General features: G+C 36.9%; 1 protein-coding gene and 1 long non-coding RNA gene across 2 annotated transcripts in view; one reads left to right on the plus strand and one right to left on the minus strand.

Moving 5' to 3' along the window:
• RAD18 (RAD18 E3 ubiquitin protein ligase) overlaps positions 1-6,436 on the minus strand; it is a 129,778-nt gene extending 123,342 nt beyond the window's left edge. Inside the window, exons 1-2 of the mRNA XM_070933585.1 lie at positions 6,333-6,436; positions 3,000-3,081 (exon numbers count right to left, since the gene is read on the minus strand). Coding sequence (XP_070789686.1) covers positions 3,000-3,081; positions 6,333-6,386 — 136 coding nt within the window. The 5' untranslated portion in view covers positions 6,387-6,436. The remainder of the gene's footprint in view (positions 1-2,999; positions 3,082-6,332) is intronic.
• Positions 6,437-11,270: 4,834 nt separating this feature from the next.
• Positions 11,271-16,059, plus strand: LOC139309500 (uncharacterized). Its single transcript, XR_011599867.1, has 3 exons — positions 11,271-11,547; positions 12,447-12,514; positions 15,518-16,059. It is a non-coding gene; the product is annotated as an uncharacterized lncRNA (long non-coding RNA).
• Positions 16,060-17,397: the final 1,338 nt, after the last annotated feature.

Raw genomic sequence — 17,397 nt, forward strand, 5'->3', positions numbered from 1 at the left:
AGTTGAATCCTAAATTAGTGCCAGATAAGGATCAATGAAATTCAAGAGAGGTTGGACTTAAGAGTGCTTGTGGGAATGCACAAATCTAAGTTGATGATGCATTTAACTCCGCCACCCACCCACCCCCAGATCTGCCTGCTCTTCTCCTACCCGTTCATCTTCAAGCAGACTAGAAATTTAAACACAATCTCCATTATTCTCCTACTATGTTTCCTCATCATGATTTCTAAGAACGATGAGCAAATAATGTTGAGAACATATGCTAAGCAGTTAGCCTCCCACTTACGACAGATTGCTTGGCACTCATCTGAAGTTATAAGAGACTCCTCCCCCCCTCCCAAAAGATAGTTAAGACCTGGTTTTGAAGTTCCAACAATTATACCTTCTGCAGTCATGTGACCACATTTTGGGCACTCGACAACTGACCCACATTTATGGTGTTTGACTAAAAACAATGAGTTTGCTTAACAACCACTGCATTTTCTTTACAAGGCTGATGTTCACTTAATGACTGCCACAAAAAAGATTGTAAAACTGGGTCCGATCTCATGATGGCCCACTTTACAACTGTCAGGATTTAAAACCATAATAGGTAGGTTCCATTATGGTTATAAGTCAAGGACTACTTGCATACCCAGTATGTAGCTAAAGCAAGCAGGCACCTTTATTGGGGACAAGCAATATAGGAAGATGCTGGAGGCAGATAATCACTTACTATCTATAGCAGTGGTTCTCAACCTGTGGGTCGGGACCCCTTTGTGGGTCGAATGACCCTTTCACAGGGGTCGCCTAAGACCATCGGAAGACCTATTTTCAATGGTTTTAGGAATAATTTTATGGTTGGGGGTCACCACAATATGAGGAACTGTATTAAAGGGTCGCAGCATTAGGAAGGTTGAGAACCACTGATCTATAGCAAAGGTATCCATTCATACTACACAGCACTAGTAATCTCACCAAGAAAACCAAATGGATAGAAAATACAAAATGACTGATGATATAGTGCTGGATGATGGGCCCTAGGCCAGACAGCTCTCAACATGCTACTCAGAGAGAGTTGTGGATCCCACCGTACTAATGGTGTTTATAACATGGCTAGATAAAAGCCTTCGGGACATCTAGTAGCTGATATTGCCATGCAGGAAAAGAAAATGTGAAGCTGCAAACAGCATCTCAGAAAGGAATTTAAGAATTTCAGACAGCTGTTAGAAGAGACAAGAAGAGGCATTATTATACAACATCCATAAAGACATCAAAGAGGAAAATAGACATGGAAAAACAAGGAAACTATTCCAAAAGATTTCTGAACTCAGAGGAAAGTTTCAGCTTTCAATTGTTATGCTAAAGGAGATGGACAGTTATTAATTTAAGCCAATGGACAGATAACAACTGATTCAAAGATCAAAGAAAGCATATGCTGAAATTTTATATAGCAAAGATGTCAATATCCAAGATACTTTGACTGATATTCCAAGACCCTAGTGTTAGAAGATGAATAGATCAACTAGATCCTCTAGTCATTACCAAATTGAAGCCCATACAATCGATAGAATATCAATTGGAACAGAAGAATAATCAGCAAAGGTTTTAACTGAGCCGTAGCAGCAACTGTGGAGAACAATTGTAGCCAGTAGATTGGAAGAGGTCAATCTACATATGTATACCAAAGAAAGGAAACCTAACTGATTGTGTAAACTACAACACAACATCTTTATTTCATATGTTAGCAAAATATTTAGGATCATTCAACATAGAATGGATTCCTACATGGAACGAGAGAAAGAAAAGTGCCAGCCAGATCACTGACTTGGCTTTAGAAAATGTAGTGTTTATAAAGCTATAAAACTATAAGACAAAGTGTAAAACAAGATTTTTTTTCCAGGCTCCTTAGCCACTCATAAAGCTCACCATTTATATCCATAAATATTGATTGGCTGATTTTTCTTTGATATGACCCACCTCACACTCTCACATTTACAACATGCTTTACTATATAAACTCTCTGAGGAATTAAACATACAATTGAGTTGGAGAACCAAAACATATAGTGTTGTTTATTTATCCTCAACTATCGTAAACTTCTGAATTGCCAATGGCTAGAAGGATTGAACCTGGGGAATGTTTTACTGTGGTTCCATTTTCATACTGTTTCCATGCTATTCAACTTTCCCATGAAAATGCTGGATGAAGGAGAGAATTCCCATCTGGTGACCTGGTGTCACACAATGTCAGAATGCTGATACCATCAAATATGATTGCTCATAATCAGGGTGGATTTGATTTAAATCGAGTTGATTTAAATCACAATTTAAATCATGATTTAAATCACTAGTAAAAATGCTTGATTTAAATCAACTCAATTTAAATCATAATTTTTAAAGAGCAACTGTCATCTCTGCTACTCCTTTGACCCACTGTTGACTCACCGATAGTCCCTGTGTTGCAGAATATACAGCCTCATGCTACATAACTAAGCTCCATTTCATGCTGAATAAACTAAATTATTTATGTATTTTAAATAGAAAGCAATCTTACGATAGATTTTTACTCCAAAAGTTTTTTATTAAAATAAATTCGATTTAAATTAAAAAAAATGATTTAAATCAAAAAAATCCGATTTAAATCAAAAAAATCTGATTTTTTTTATTTTTTTAAAAAAAATCATTGATTTTTATCCACCCTGCTCATAATCATTCAGTTGGAAGGAAAAAGTACACTGAGGCAATCTGTGCACTGAACACTGGTTCCCTATAAGCTTCTGGGTATAATTTAAGATGCATTATGCCTTTCTGTTCTTATGAGTACTTAAGATGGCTATCAGAATTTAAGAATATAATAAAGAAAGCTAAAAACACAGCTTAAAATAAATACTAAAATAATTCAACAGTTAAAAGCCAGGCATTAGATATGTCTTCATCATAGCAAATAGTGAGAGACCAAATACATAATTATAAAAAAAAAAAAAAAGACAGGAGGAAGGAAACCATTTCTGTACTTACAATTATGTGAACACTGTGGAATTATCATCGCAGTGTTGAAGTAATCAAAGCATATCCCACAACGCAACAAGTTATCAACTTCCTGAAATACATTTTAAAAATTACAGTATTTATATACAGAGTAAGCTGAAAAGTCATTTTGCAAAAGTACTCACTGGAAAAAAATAACAAATTGAATGTAATTCCTATTCTTTTCTGTTTTTCTGTTCTTTTATTTTTTTTTAGTGTATGGCTGGTCACACACAATATTAAAACATTTCATTTTTACAGGTTAAAACAAAACAATTAGAAAAACAGCAGTAAGAAAACCTAAGAGGAAAACAGAAATAACATTTCAGAGTGTAATGTCGAGTTTGGAGATCCAGTCAGTAACTGTTGTTGTTACGCAGGGAAATCCCTAAAATCTCCTGGAGACCTTCTGTTAGAGCATTCCCTCACTATATGTTGGATAGTCTGTTCCCGTAATCGCATTGTGCTGAAGGTGTCTTTCCCCATTTATACAAGGAGTCGGCACACACCCCATGAGTCGTTCTAATTCTATTGTATGTCACCCATATGTGTCGGGGTAGATTAAATCCTGGAGGTATACTATTAGGATTAATATGCTCAGAAATATCTTGGGGGGAATAGCTACTCCATTCTTTTCTGTAAGAAAGTCATAGCGTAAAAAACCTATTCCCTCTAATTCTGCCCTTTTCCCAATGACTACAGTCAACACTGGGAGTATGGTTTAATAATATCTATAGAACATTATGCTTTTTAAGATTATTGAAGTTAATTTAAGTTAACTATTAATTTAAGAACACATCCAAGGAATTAAATGAACAGCTAAGAATGAAAAAAACAACATGGTTCTTTATACCAGCACCCTAGAAATTCCATCTGCAACCTGAAACCATATCAGTAACAGGGAGAACCTAATTTCAATGGCTTAAGTATCTTCCTCTAGTCCAGTTCTCAGCCTGTGGTCCACAGAGTATATTCCCCACATATATCAGTGGGGAAATGGCATTGCTTAGTCTAAAGGAGGGGTGTCAAACTTGAGGGCCGCATCAGGGTTGTGTTTGATCTCATGGAGCCGGGGTGGGCGTGGCCAGGGTGGGTATGGCCAGCTCGACATCACTTCTGTTGGGGACACCTATGGTGGCCCGAGTGCTCTGCCAGTGAAAACAAGCTCCCAAGCTCCGTTTTCAGCTGCCACATCCTCCTGCAACCCTTTGCCGGTGAAAGCGGAGCTCGGGACGGCCGCTCAGGGGCCTTGAGTTTGACACCCCTGGTCTATAGTTGTTTTGACTAGGATTTGGGAGAATATGAGAAGCTGCTTTATAGTATCAACTTGTCTACTACAGAAATACACAAGCTGTGCCCCCAATACCCTAAAAATCCACTCCCTGAATCATTAAAAAATGGTGCCAATTGGAGTTTTATATGTGATTGAAGGAAAAATTATTTAAAACATCAGAAATATGTATTTTAACCCATTTCAGAAATTCATTTGTAATAGTATGCAAAATTATTCATATGCCATATCTTTTGCAAAGCTTGCACAAATGCTCTAAAAGCTTTCTCAACTATCTGTATACAGATAGTCTGCGCTGAGTCTGCGGAGAAGGGCGGCATATAAATCAAATTAAAAAAAAAAAAGATATGAACCAGCAGCAATTTAACTTAGCCACAAAAAGTTATATTACCATATGTCAGAGATCTAACTGCAAATGCAACAGGGAAGGAAATGTAATGTGCAATACACCTTGACCCAATCAGATCACAAGACTATCTACAATGACTATAAGATGCACTCCAGGGTTTCAGACAGAAGGCTTTCTGAACCCTGTCAGTAAATGCTACAAAGACATCATGAAGCTGAGCAGATGAGATTAACTATTTTATTACATATTTAGCATTATTAGATTGCATGGCTATTAATACTCCCTTCAACATTCCTCCACAGCCGCTGGAATTATGTGCATCAATCACAAAATGTACTAATAGAAACCACAATTGCCAAATATTCATCCGCATACAAAAAGGCAGTGTCAAAAGACAAATAGGAGCTGCAAAAGTACAAAATATTTTTTGAAATAATACCTGAAGGCAATGATCCCTCCAAAATACTTCAGTTAAAAAAGCAGGGAGAATGGAGAACCAGAATGGATTAAGAAAACTCAGCAGCCAGGCTGATTTCTTGAACAGGGTAACCATGTGACACAGAAATAAATTTAATTAATAATCAATCAATTCAAATGTGGGGCTACTTTAAGGCTGCAGATGCAATCAACTTTTATTTTTTTTATGTCCTTGACATAACAAATTAAATCTCTGTTTGTATTCGGGGGTTTTAATTCTTCTTGCTTTGAGGCCTGATAAATCCTCCTTTTATGCTTTAAAGTTTGCTGCTTTTGTTTTGATTTGGTATAGGCTTCATTTACATGTTATGGTGTCACACCCCAACAACTTTGCCATCTCTTATGTAAAATCACATTATGTAACTACAGTTAATATTTTACTAAGGAGTACTAGCAGAACTAAAAAGCTGAGATGCCAAAAATTACTGTTGCAGTTTAAGTGAGTGTTCAGTACTTGGGATGGAAGATCATGGGGAGGGAGGGAGGTGTAATATTATAGCTCCAGGCTAGTCTGGAAAAATGCAGAAGCAAACCACTTCCAGAATATTTGCAAGCAACTCAGGAACAAATGGAAACAGATTTTGCCTTTTCCGATCTCTATTCACTGAAAATATAAGCCTGCCAGACCTTCGGAAAAGACACTAACTCAGCAATACCTCCGAGGGGGAATGGTTAGTGAAGATGTTGGAACTTGCTGAGATGGCCAAATTGACTTCTTTGATGAGAGAAAAGATAATATTTATATTTATTGCTGGCTGGAAACCTCTTTTGGCATAAAACAGAAACAAAATGAAGTTATGATGCATGTTTTTTGATGATTAGACAAGATTATAAAAAAGAGTCACGTTGTAACCTTAGGGGAAAAGGTAAAGTTATAACTGAACTTATAATCGCTGCAAAAGATCAGAAGCCACTTCTCTGTATCTTTTTCTTTTTTTTTTCTTTTTTCTTCTTGCACTTTTAACTTTTTGATTTATTTCTTTTTCCTTCCTTCCTTTATATTAATTTGCACTAGTTTTTTTCTTCTTTCTTTAAGCTTTTAACGGAAGCGACGCCAAGGTTCTAGCTTAGCTCTTTCGCAGAAGGAAAAGCACTTTTCTCATTAAACTATCATCCCTTCCAGGATCAGGGACATCCTCCGTACCCCTAATTCACGCCATTAACGCAGCCCGCGCCTTATGTTGGGCTCCCTTCCGCCTCTACTTACTTGCAGCGGGAGAAGGTGCTTGGGCCACCGCAATTCAGTCACCGGGAAAGACATCACGTTCAGCTACAACTACCCAAACTTTTATTTCTCCCGCCCCGCCGGGCTCGAAATTACCCGCGCGGACCGTCTTTCAGCGCCCTAGAGGAGCGCGCGGCAAGGGAACATTTCCGGGACTCTCGCTGAGGCTGTTGGGTATCGTAGTTTTTCTTTTCCTTTCCCGATCATAAAATACGACATGACAATTCTGGTTAATTGTTAGGAAGTTCTCCTCACTGTTAGGAAGTTTCTCCTCAATTCCAGGTTGCTTCTCTCCTTAATTATTTTCCATCCATTGCTTTTTGTCCTGTCTTCCGGTGCTTTGGAAAATAAGTTGACCCCCTCTTCTTTGTGGCTGTTGCTAGTTTGGTTATCCTGGTTAGGCCCATATATAAGAGACTGTAGACTTTCTTGTAATAGTAATATTTATTTCTTTTCTTCCTCAGGAACACAATTAGACAAGCCCTAATCTGGGAGGAGCGAGAACTTATATACAGAGAAGGCGGGGCTAATGGTAAGTACTAACGAATGGTAAGTGACACAATGACATCACACAATGACATATACACAAGCACACATATTTACAGATATCAGGTTAGGTATTTTCATCTGTAACAAATCCCCCTCTAAAATACCTAACTAATGGTGGGTTATTAAGATTATATATGTACATCAAGTTTGGAAGTCAAATACATATGTTGTTTGATTGGCAATGGCTTAGTGAGGATATCAGCAATTTGTTCACTAGTATCGCAATGGACAGCTTTAATAAATCCTATACTTGACAGTTGTCTCACATGTTTATATTTTATATCAATATGTCGAGATCGTTGACCTATTGCTTCGGAAGCAGATATATCAATTGCTGCCTTATTGTCCTCATTGATAATAATTGGATAAACAGGTTCATCCCACACATTGGTTAACAAGTCATCGAACCAAGTTAGATTGTTGACCGCTTTGGATAAACAAACATATTCGGCTTCCGCTGTGGAAGTGGCAATTAGATTCTGTTTGCCTGTGTACCAGTGCACCGCACAGCCATTTATAAGAAAAACATATCCAGAAGTACTTTTTCTGGTTTTTGAATCAGTAGCCCAATCAGCATCAGCGTAGCAGGTCAAAGTTGGTTTTTCAGAAATAAATGGTTCTAAGAATAAGCACATATCAATGCTAGACTTTAGATATTTTAGAATCCTCTTAATTCCTTCCCAGTGGTATGAGTTAGGATTGCTTACATGTCTTGATAACAAATTTACAGCAAGGGTGATATCAGGTCTGGTCCAATTAGATATGTATAATAAGGACCCAATAATTGATCGATATAACGTGTTATCCTTGAATGGTTCGTACTCATTATACACATTCCTATAAAAATCAGTTGACATAGGAGTATCACAAATTTTTGAGTTAATTAAGTTACATTTTTGTATGAGTTCCATAATCTTGTCTTTCTGAGATAATTTGAACCCCTTATCTGTTTTGTCAATTTGGACTCCTAGATACTTATTTACCTTTCCTAATATTTTTAAGTTGAAATTTTTGCCTAGTTGTTCAGCGAAATTATCACATTTAATCTTGTCGTGTCCAAAATACAATATATCATCAACATAAATCAAAACATATTCAATAGAATCATTATTTTTTTTTGTGAAAAAACAAAAATCAGATGAAGTAGCTACAAAACCCATATTTTTAAGTATCTTTGATAAGCACTCATACCACCGCTTACCGGACTGTTTTAGTCCATAAAGGCTCTTATTTAATAGCCAAATTTCTCCCTTTTTTGTATCCTTTCCTGGGGATGCTTTCACATAAATTTCTTTATCTAGATCAGCGTGTAGATAGGCTGTCTGCACGTCAAATTGATATACTTCCAGATTTAAGATAGAAGCTAACACTAGTGCTGTTTTCACGCTTTCTGATCTAACGGTTGGGGAGTAAGTGTCTTCATAGTCATCCGGAAATCTTTGGGCAAAGCCTTGAGCCACCAACCTGGCTTTGTATAGGAATTTACCATCCTCTAGCTCCTTGATTTTATAGATCCACCTAGTGCCAATAGGGGATTTCTCAGTAGGCAGGTCTGTTGGTGTATATACATTTAGTTCTCTCAAACTGTCCATCTCTTTTTTCATTGCTTCCTCCCACTTACTTTTTTCTTCTAGGGGTAGCTTAAGTATGTCATCATATGTGTTAGGAGTCAGGTGTTTAGCTTGGATAGACAGTACGTAATCATCTAATCTTTTAGGAATTATGCCCCTATTGGATCTAATGGGCCTATTCTGGGGATGTTCATCGCTATGCATATACTTAGCTTCTTTTTCGGTTAATTGATCTACTTTCAAAGTGGGGTGTCCTTTTTTCCATTCATCATTAACTATTACTGGGCATTTGATTCTGTTAGTGGATGTGGATTTGGGGTTCGTATCTGATGTGTGATGTTTTGCGTGCGTGTGTGTAATATTTTTTGATTCTGGGTAAATTTCATTGAGATGTAATTTTGACCAGTTCATGTGTTCATGAAACACGGCAGATCTGGATACAATGAAGTGATTATTTTTATCAATGAAGCGATATCCCTTGGTTCCTGATTCGTACCCCATAAATATTAGTCTTTTGGATACTTTCTCTCCTTTGCGCCTTAACTGTGAGGGCACATATACATCAGCAGATACACCAAACACGTGTAAATACCCAATTTTTGGTTTCCTTCCATACATGAGTTCGTATGGGGTCTTGTTGATTGTACTGGACCATAAGCGATTTATAGTGTAATTGGAATAATTAAGGGCTTCAGCCCAGAATGACTGGTTTAAGCCAGCATCATCTAACACACATTTAACCATGGTTTGTAGCAAACCATTTTTCCTTTCAGAAACTCCATTTTGGAATGGGGAAAATGGACAAGATTTAAAGTGTAATATTCCTTGTGATTTTAGCCAAGTTGAAAATTCGTTGGATAGGAATTCCGACCCCCTGTCGGTCATTATTTGTTTGATTTTGGTATTGTGTTGTGTTTCTACCATTTTAAAGAACTCCTTAAATTTTTTGAAAACCTCACTTTTGTGGTTAAGGGTGTATACAAAACCAAATCTACTATAGTCATCGACTATGGTCAGGAAGTATCTTTTTTTATATTTAATTGAAGGTTTTAATGGGCCTACTACATCCATATGAATTAGTTGAAAGGTTGATTGTGTGGTGCGAGTGGCTTTTTTGGGTTTTGGCTTGTTTTTAATTTTGGATGAATTGCACACAGAGCACTCTAAGTAATTTTTACAGTTCTTTATTTTTAAATCTTCGGAACACTCTAACATTTTTCGTATGACTGGAAAGCTCGCGTGTCCTAGCTTTCTGTGGAGTAAGTGACTACAATTATCGTGAATAGGTTTTCCATTGTTTAAATTTTCAGACATATTAGTATCAGTGTTTGATGCATTCTTATCATTATTTTCATCATGGCTATCTGAATTTGGTTTTTCGTTTCTTAATTGATAGTTTGCATAGACTAGTTCGTTATCTTGTGGCAGTAGGTATGTTAGTCCATCATTTGTAAATAGTTTACCTATGTTTCTGTTGTTCTTAGTCATGAATACCTTTCCACCTCTGAAAGTGGTTTCTATTTCATTCTCTATGCTTAACTTTAGGGTTGCCAATATGTTATTTGGAATTTCGGGCACAAATAATACCCCCTCTATTTTTCCTATACCTTTTATATGCGTGTCTCCTATTCCTCTCACTAGGACTTTATTTTGGTTTGCTACTTTAATATAATATTTCTTTTCAGTGAAGTTACTTAATATTTCTCTATTATGAGTTGTATGGCATGTGGCTCCTGAATCTATGAGCCAGGTGTTGAGTGAATCAGATATCAAAGTGTTATTATTTCTTATTCCATATAGTGATCCTTTCTTATTTTCTCTAGGGTTATTTCTGTATGTTTGTCTTTCTCTAGAGTGTGGTGATTCTCTTCTCTTATACCTGTAATCTGGGGAAGTTCTGTCTAAAAAATGTATTCTTCTATCCTTGTGTTTATATGAGTCACCGTATCCTATATTCTTGGGGCAGTCTCTACTCTGATGTCTTTCAGATCCACATGTGAGACATTCATGTGGGTATCTGTCTCTGGCCCTGAAATCAGTCCTTCTTTGATTTCTACCTTCTCTTTGTTGTATATATCTCTCTCTTCTAAGTCTATCTTCAGTAATAAGCTTATTGGTAAGGTTTTCTAAAGTAATTTGCTCTATACTTAGGTTATCTATTAAGGTAATGTAGTTATCCCAGCTGTGATCTAGTGAGTTAATTATAATGCTTTTCATGGTGTTGTCAGAAATGGTTTCTCCCCTTTGAATAAGGTCTGCTCTTACAGCATTTAAATTCAAGATATGTTCACTCATGGATGTATCATGTTTTAGTTTGGCAGAATAGAATTCCCTAGAGATTTTTGTGGTAGTGGCTACATTTTTGCTATAGAACAGTCTGAATAATTTTTGATATACTTCAAATACAGTTAAATTATGCTCTATACTGGGGAGTATACTTGGGGAAATAGAAACAATTAACATATAGTATGCTTTGTGATGGAGGCAGTCTATTTCATAGGTCCAAGGCTTATTTGGTGGGTTATCAATAAAAAATAAAACATTTTCTTTCAAATATACAATCTGTAAACACTGATCCCATTCCATTAAGTTGCTTCCATCTAATTTCAATTTTATAAAGTCTGGAGGTATTGTCCCTGAGTGTAGTGAGGTGTTATTCATGTTTAGTAGCTGTCCATGGTTTAAGACCTTAGCATACTCACAATAAGGTCTGGGGATGGTAGATGTATGTCTGTATTTACTTATCTCTACGTTGTCTTGACTTGTATCTATGTTTCCTTTTTCCTTTTCTGCAGGCTCTTTCTGGGCATGCTCAGTCTTCATTTTCTTCCAGCAGTCGGCGAGGGAGGTTCCTTTGTTTGCAGCTCCCGGGGTGATGTCCCAGACGGCCTTCCGTTGTTCTGTTTTGTCTCCGGAGGGCCTCTGGTGGCTGGAAAATGCCTGGGATGCTGCTCTGCTCGTCGTGGAGTCTCCGGAGTCGCGAGGATCGGGGGAGAAGACACTGGAGGCTTGTCGGCCATTTTCTCTGCTGCTGTTGCCGATGGAGCCGGGTTGCTCTGCGAGTTGCTCTTCGGTAGGTGAGTATGATTGCCAGCGCGTCTTTCTTCGGGTGGCTAGGTCTTTGTTTAGGCAGTCTGTTTCTTTTTGGGTTTTTGCTGATGGTAGTTTAGAATTTTCTAATTTGTTTTCTGATAGTTCGTTTGGTATTTTTAGTTTAGTCCCGAGTGCTGCAGTCAGCACTTGTATAGCGTTGTCTATTTCTACTTCAGTAGGTTGAGCTTTGCTTTGTTTAAATAATTGTTTTTTATTTGTTTTTGGGCTCAGGTAGTCATCTTCTTGGTAGTTTTCATTTTTCATTTCGTATTTTGAGGTTTGGAATTCTTTTATTAATTGGTCAGGCATTTTAGAGGTATTAGGTGGGTAAGATGGCTGCCATGAAAAAGGCGGGAAGCTGTCGCCATCTTTGGTGTCGTTTTTGAAGTTAGGGGTTGAGTTTCTTACCTCGTAGTTTTCTTGTTTGTTATTTTCGTTATCTGCTGCTGTTCCGTGGTCTTTTATCATGCTGCGGATTTTCACAAGCAGATTTGATTCAGTTGTAGTTGTTTCTATTAATTGTAGTATTTTTCTTTTTACTTCATCTTCTTTGTTTGGCGTTGAGAAGGGTTCTTCTGCTTCAGCTAGTGGTTGTTCGTTTTGCGTTAGCTGTTCATATTCTTGTGATTGCGTTTGTTTCTTCATGTTTTCAATTGGTGTATATATGTCAGGAGTCAGCTGGGCTGCCATTCTTTTTGTTGTGTATCTGGTGACAGGTCTTCTTTTTTCTTTTTGTGAGTCTTGCATCTTTATTTTTGGTTGGGCCTACCAAACCATCCTCTTGCTACCAATTTGTTGCTAGTTTGGTTATCCTGGTTAGGCCCATATATAAGAGACTGTAGACTTTCTTGTAATAGTAATATTTATTTCTTTTCTTCCTCAGGAACACAATTAGACAAGCCCTAATCTGGGAGGAGCGAGAACTTATATACAGAGAAGGCGGGGCTAATGGTAAGTACTAACGAATGGTAAGTGACACAATGACATCACACAATGACATATACACAAGCACACATATTTACAGATATCAGGTTAGGTATTTTCATCTGTAACAGTGGCAGCCTCCCAAATACTGGGAGACTGCTATTAGAATAACAAGAATAGAATAGAATAGAATAGAATAGAATAGAATAGAATAGAATAGAATAGAATAGAATAGAATAGAATAGAATAGAATAGAATAGAATAGAATAGAATAGTTTATTGGCCAAGTGTGATTGGACACACAAGGAATTTTTCTTGGTGCATACGCTCTGGGTGTACATAAAAGAAAAGATACATTTGTCAAGAAACATAAGGTAACTGTTGAAAGGGACCTTAAAGGTCTCTAGTCCAACCCCCTGCTTAAACAAGAGATCCTATCCCATCCAAGGATTAACTAAGGTCAATCTATAACTATCATGTCCCCACTAGCCCTTCTCTTCTCTATTCTAGCCAAACCCAAATCCTCCAACCTTTCTTCATATGTTTTAGTCTCCAAGATCTTTAATCATCTTAGTTGTTCTTCTCTGCGCTCTTTCTAAGATTACTTATTAGACTTCTGGGAGTGTTATTTACTATTACAGTAAGATTATAGCAGCTCTTGTACGTTTTAGAGTAAATTGGAAAAAAGGACTTGGTTTGAGTGTCATCATTGCTGTACATTCTGGACCCCACGGATGTTCATAAAGAAGGTATTGCTGAGATTCACAAGGTAATTAGAAACAAGTGAGAGAGATTAAGGATGGCCGCAGGGAAGAAAATAGCCGAACAATTCTGACATGCTTAACCCACATATTAACATTAACTATGCTGAATATAGTTGATGGCCAGTGACATTTGACAATAGATATAACAATACATTAATTGTTCTGGCTTCTAGAACTAATTTGCTCCTTCAGTGCTTACTTATTCCGTATATTATAGTGAGTTCAGCTGATAACTGCTGGAAGAGCTAAGAAAAAATAGCCATGAAAGTTACTCCTCTTGTTTCTTTGCCATCATATGGAAACTGGGAACGTTGCTTTGGTCTTAATTAAGAATCCAAAGTCAGAGCAAACCTTGGCATCCAACTCTATTCTTTTAGAAGGAAAACAAGCTACGGTTTCTGGTTTGTACTGCAAGAAAATCACAACAGGTGCTTCTATTACAGGCAATCCTCACAACCACAATTGAGCCCAAAATTTATGTTGCTAAGTGAGAAATTTGTTAAGTGAGTTTTGTTCCATTTTACGACTTTTCTTGCCATAGTTGTTAAGTGAATCACTGCAATTGTTAAATTAGTAACACGGTTGTTAAGTGAATCTGGCTTCCCCATGGACTTTGCTTGTCAGAATGTTGCAAAAGGTAATCACCTGACTCCAGGACACTACAACGTCATAAATGTGAATCACTTATCAAGCATCCAAAATGTAAATCACATGGCCATGGGTATGCTGCAATGGTCATAAGTGTGAAAAATTGTCATAAATCACATTTTTAGTGCCATTGCACTAAAACAACAGTCACTAAACAAACTCTTGTAAGTCGAGAATTACCTGTATTTGCTTTGCCAGTTTGTGGGGCTAATAAGAACAATGTCATTTTGTTTCCTCCAGGTAAATCTGTATTCTTTAGGTTCAGTTTCACCACAATGTGCAACAGTATTAACATGGAAGTAAAAGAAAGAAATACAGGACCATAATAAATGTCTTTCATTGAATATCTTTCTTCTCTCCCCAGTCCTAATTGCTTCTAGAATTTTTACACCTCGGAATTATTATTTTACTTATTCATTACATATTCAGTTTTTCAAAGATACATCCTCATAAAGCACAACCAATGACACAATCAAATGCAAGCTGATATGAACATACAAAAACAGCATTTTCAGAAGTGAGCTAATGAAGCCAAGTTTGAGAATCCTGGCACCAGATACTGTATCTTTTTTTTATATAGAAAAACCAGAACTGACAGAACCCAGCTGTAGTTTTAATCATTTCAATATAGAATGGTACTATCTTGACCCTTTACACAGTTGTAAGGTTGTCCACATTAAATATGTATAAAGCAAACTGTTATTTTTTTTCCTCCTAAATTGCAAGAGTCCTGCAAAGATTGAAAGAATTTTGCTTTGGAAGAATATAATCCCACCATGTCAATAATGAATATACAGTATGCTTTGACCCGAAATAACTCTGAATAATTAATATAAATAATTTCCCTCAACCATTGCATCCTGAGCATATTTTGCTCTACTGATTATGCCATTAGAGATATAACAACAAACCCCTTCCCGTTAAGCACTTTAGTATATTTTGCCTTTATTGCTTATGTGCTTGAGAGCATGTATTTATTCTCACATATAGTATCTTGTTCACTGAGTGAATATTTACTTACACTAATACAATCCATAGACAGTAAATAACACCATTTTGTACATTATCTTTTTAGACATAAATAGCAGGAAAAAAATGAATGTACTCTTATTGGACTATTAGAAACCATAAACAGTTTTCAATTTTATTTTATTATGGTAAACTAATCATAAAAAGAATAGTACAAATACAAACAACAATATTAAAGAATGAACATAATCTGACATGATAAGCTTCGCAATAAAAAAAAGCCTGAAAATTATGTCATGAATGAAAGCATTTAAAAATTGTCCATTATGCCTGCAAATATCATGCTCTGATTAAACATTTAAATTATAGGCATCACAATGAGAGCCAGTTTGATGTAAACGATTAATGTGCTGGCATAGAAACCAGGAGACTGTGAGTTCAAGTCCTGCCTTAGCCATGACTTGAACTAATCACTCACTCAGCCCAACTAACCTCACAGGATTATTATTGTGGGAAAGCAGAGGGAGGAAGAAGTATTAGGTACATGTATGTTCGCCACCTTTACTAACTTATAAAAGATAATAAAGGTGGGATTTTAAAAATCTAATAATAATGTAGTAATAATAATGTCATTCGATTTTTTTTCAAGTACCAGATGACTGGAGATGTTCCAGATTGCTCAGATAATGGGAGGAAGTGGAATGAGCCATGTTCCATACTAACACAAGTTGAACTGGACTATCACCTGGACAGAGAAGCTGACCAGAATGTGTGTATATGGGGTTTTAGGGCCATGGAACAGCTGCTGTTCTGTTAACATGAGCCAGCCACTGGAGTGAGTAAAAGGGGGATTCATGTGCGCATAAAAAGATTATGTTACACCTTACTTTAAAGTAGCATCTTGATCTGTATAAAGGGTGTTTTCACAACATTAATAATTGAATCACGTCAGTTCTGAGTAGCTATTTATAAAGCTTTTTCAGAATTGTTTTTTTTAAAGTTTGCCTTATCTCAGAGCACATCTTGACAATTTATTCAAATTAAACATTTTTAATTTGCTTTAGGACCTCCAGATATGATTGCTATTTCTGAATTTCAGTGGTGATAAGATATTTTTGAGTAATTAATGGTGATTCCTAAGCCAGTAACTCAGGGGTGAAATCCAGTAGGTTCTGACAGGTTCTGGAGAACCGGTAGCAGAAATTTTGAGCAGTTTGGAGAACCGGTAGTGAAAATTTTGAGTAGTTCAGAGAACCAGCAAATACCACCTCTGGCTGGCCCCAGAGTGGGGTGGGAATGGAGATTTTGCAATATCCTTCCCCCAGGAGTGGGGAGGGAATGGGGATTTTGTAGTATTCTTCCCCTGGAGTGGGGTAGGAATGGAGATTTTGCAGTATCCTTCCCTTGCCACTCCCACCAAGCAACACCACACCCACCAAGCCACACCCACAGAACTGGTAGTAAAAAAAATGGATTTCATCACTGCAGTAACTGTTTCGTATAGGAAGTTGAAGGAAGCTGATGAAATTGATATTAATTATTTACAGTATCATGGAATTACAAGTTTCAAAGTCGTGTCTGATAAACCAATAGAGTGTTGCACTAAATAATGTGAAATTGATTTCATATGTTCTCAAAATGAGATCAATACAACAAAAATGGCTATCCCAGAGAATGCTGATAAGGGTTGATTAAGGATTGGTCAATAAGGGTTGATTAAGGACATCCTATTGCTGGAAATGTAATTCGTGTTGTTTGGCCCCGGTATTGTTGCATTTTGGACTGACATAGAACCATAAAACAATTACTATGTGTCAAATATGCCTATGTTCTTCCTGTCTGAACCCCTGAATATGGAATCGAGATATCAGAACTTGTGGGGTTTTCAGGACTAGGGGTTGGCTGAAAGAATTATCATGCAACACTAGAAGTAGAAAACTATGCCTCATTTGCAGCATGGATTGTTGATAAATACTATCTACAACATTTGGATTAGTCCTTTATTCAATAGGTTCAAATAAGAAAACTTTACTTTGACAGATCTCCCACCTTTTGTCTGGGAATTCAAAAGGACACATTGTTTTTACTACTGCAAAAACTTGGCCAGACAAGCTGGGCTGAAAGAGAATGATTTGCCCAAAGTTACCCAGCAACTTTTTGGGGCTGAGGGTAGACTTGAACTTGGGTTTCCCCAAAGCAAACCCAACACCTTAACTATGAGATCGCATTGGCTCTCACTATACCACACTGGCTGATTTATCTATTCCAGAAGACAGGAGAAACTGGTTTCTGGGAATGCCTTTCCAATTGTATCACTCTACTATAAACATCCCACTATCCACAAACAACCCCAAGGAAATCCTTCAGATACATTGGAATTATTTGCAAATCCCAGAGTTCCCTATCAGATTTGGGGTTTGTACCCTTCTATATTACTATAAAAATATTATGTCTTGCCTGTAATGTTTTTACCACATGGCTAGGATCAATGATCTATTCATTAGACCCAAGACACTAATATGAATTGTA

Source organism: Pituophis catenifer, unplaced genomic scaffold (assembly GCF_029215685.1).
Source record: "Pituophis catenifer annectens isolate HBS135680 unplaced genomic scaffold, rPitCat1.0.hap2 SCAF_2, whole genome shotgun sequence".
In the NCBI taxonomy this organism is placed as follows: Eukaryota; Metazoa; Chordata; class Lepidosauria; order Squamata; family Colubridae; genus Pituophis; species Pituophis catenifer.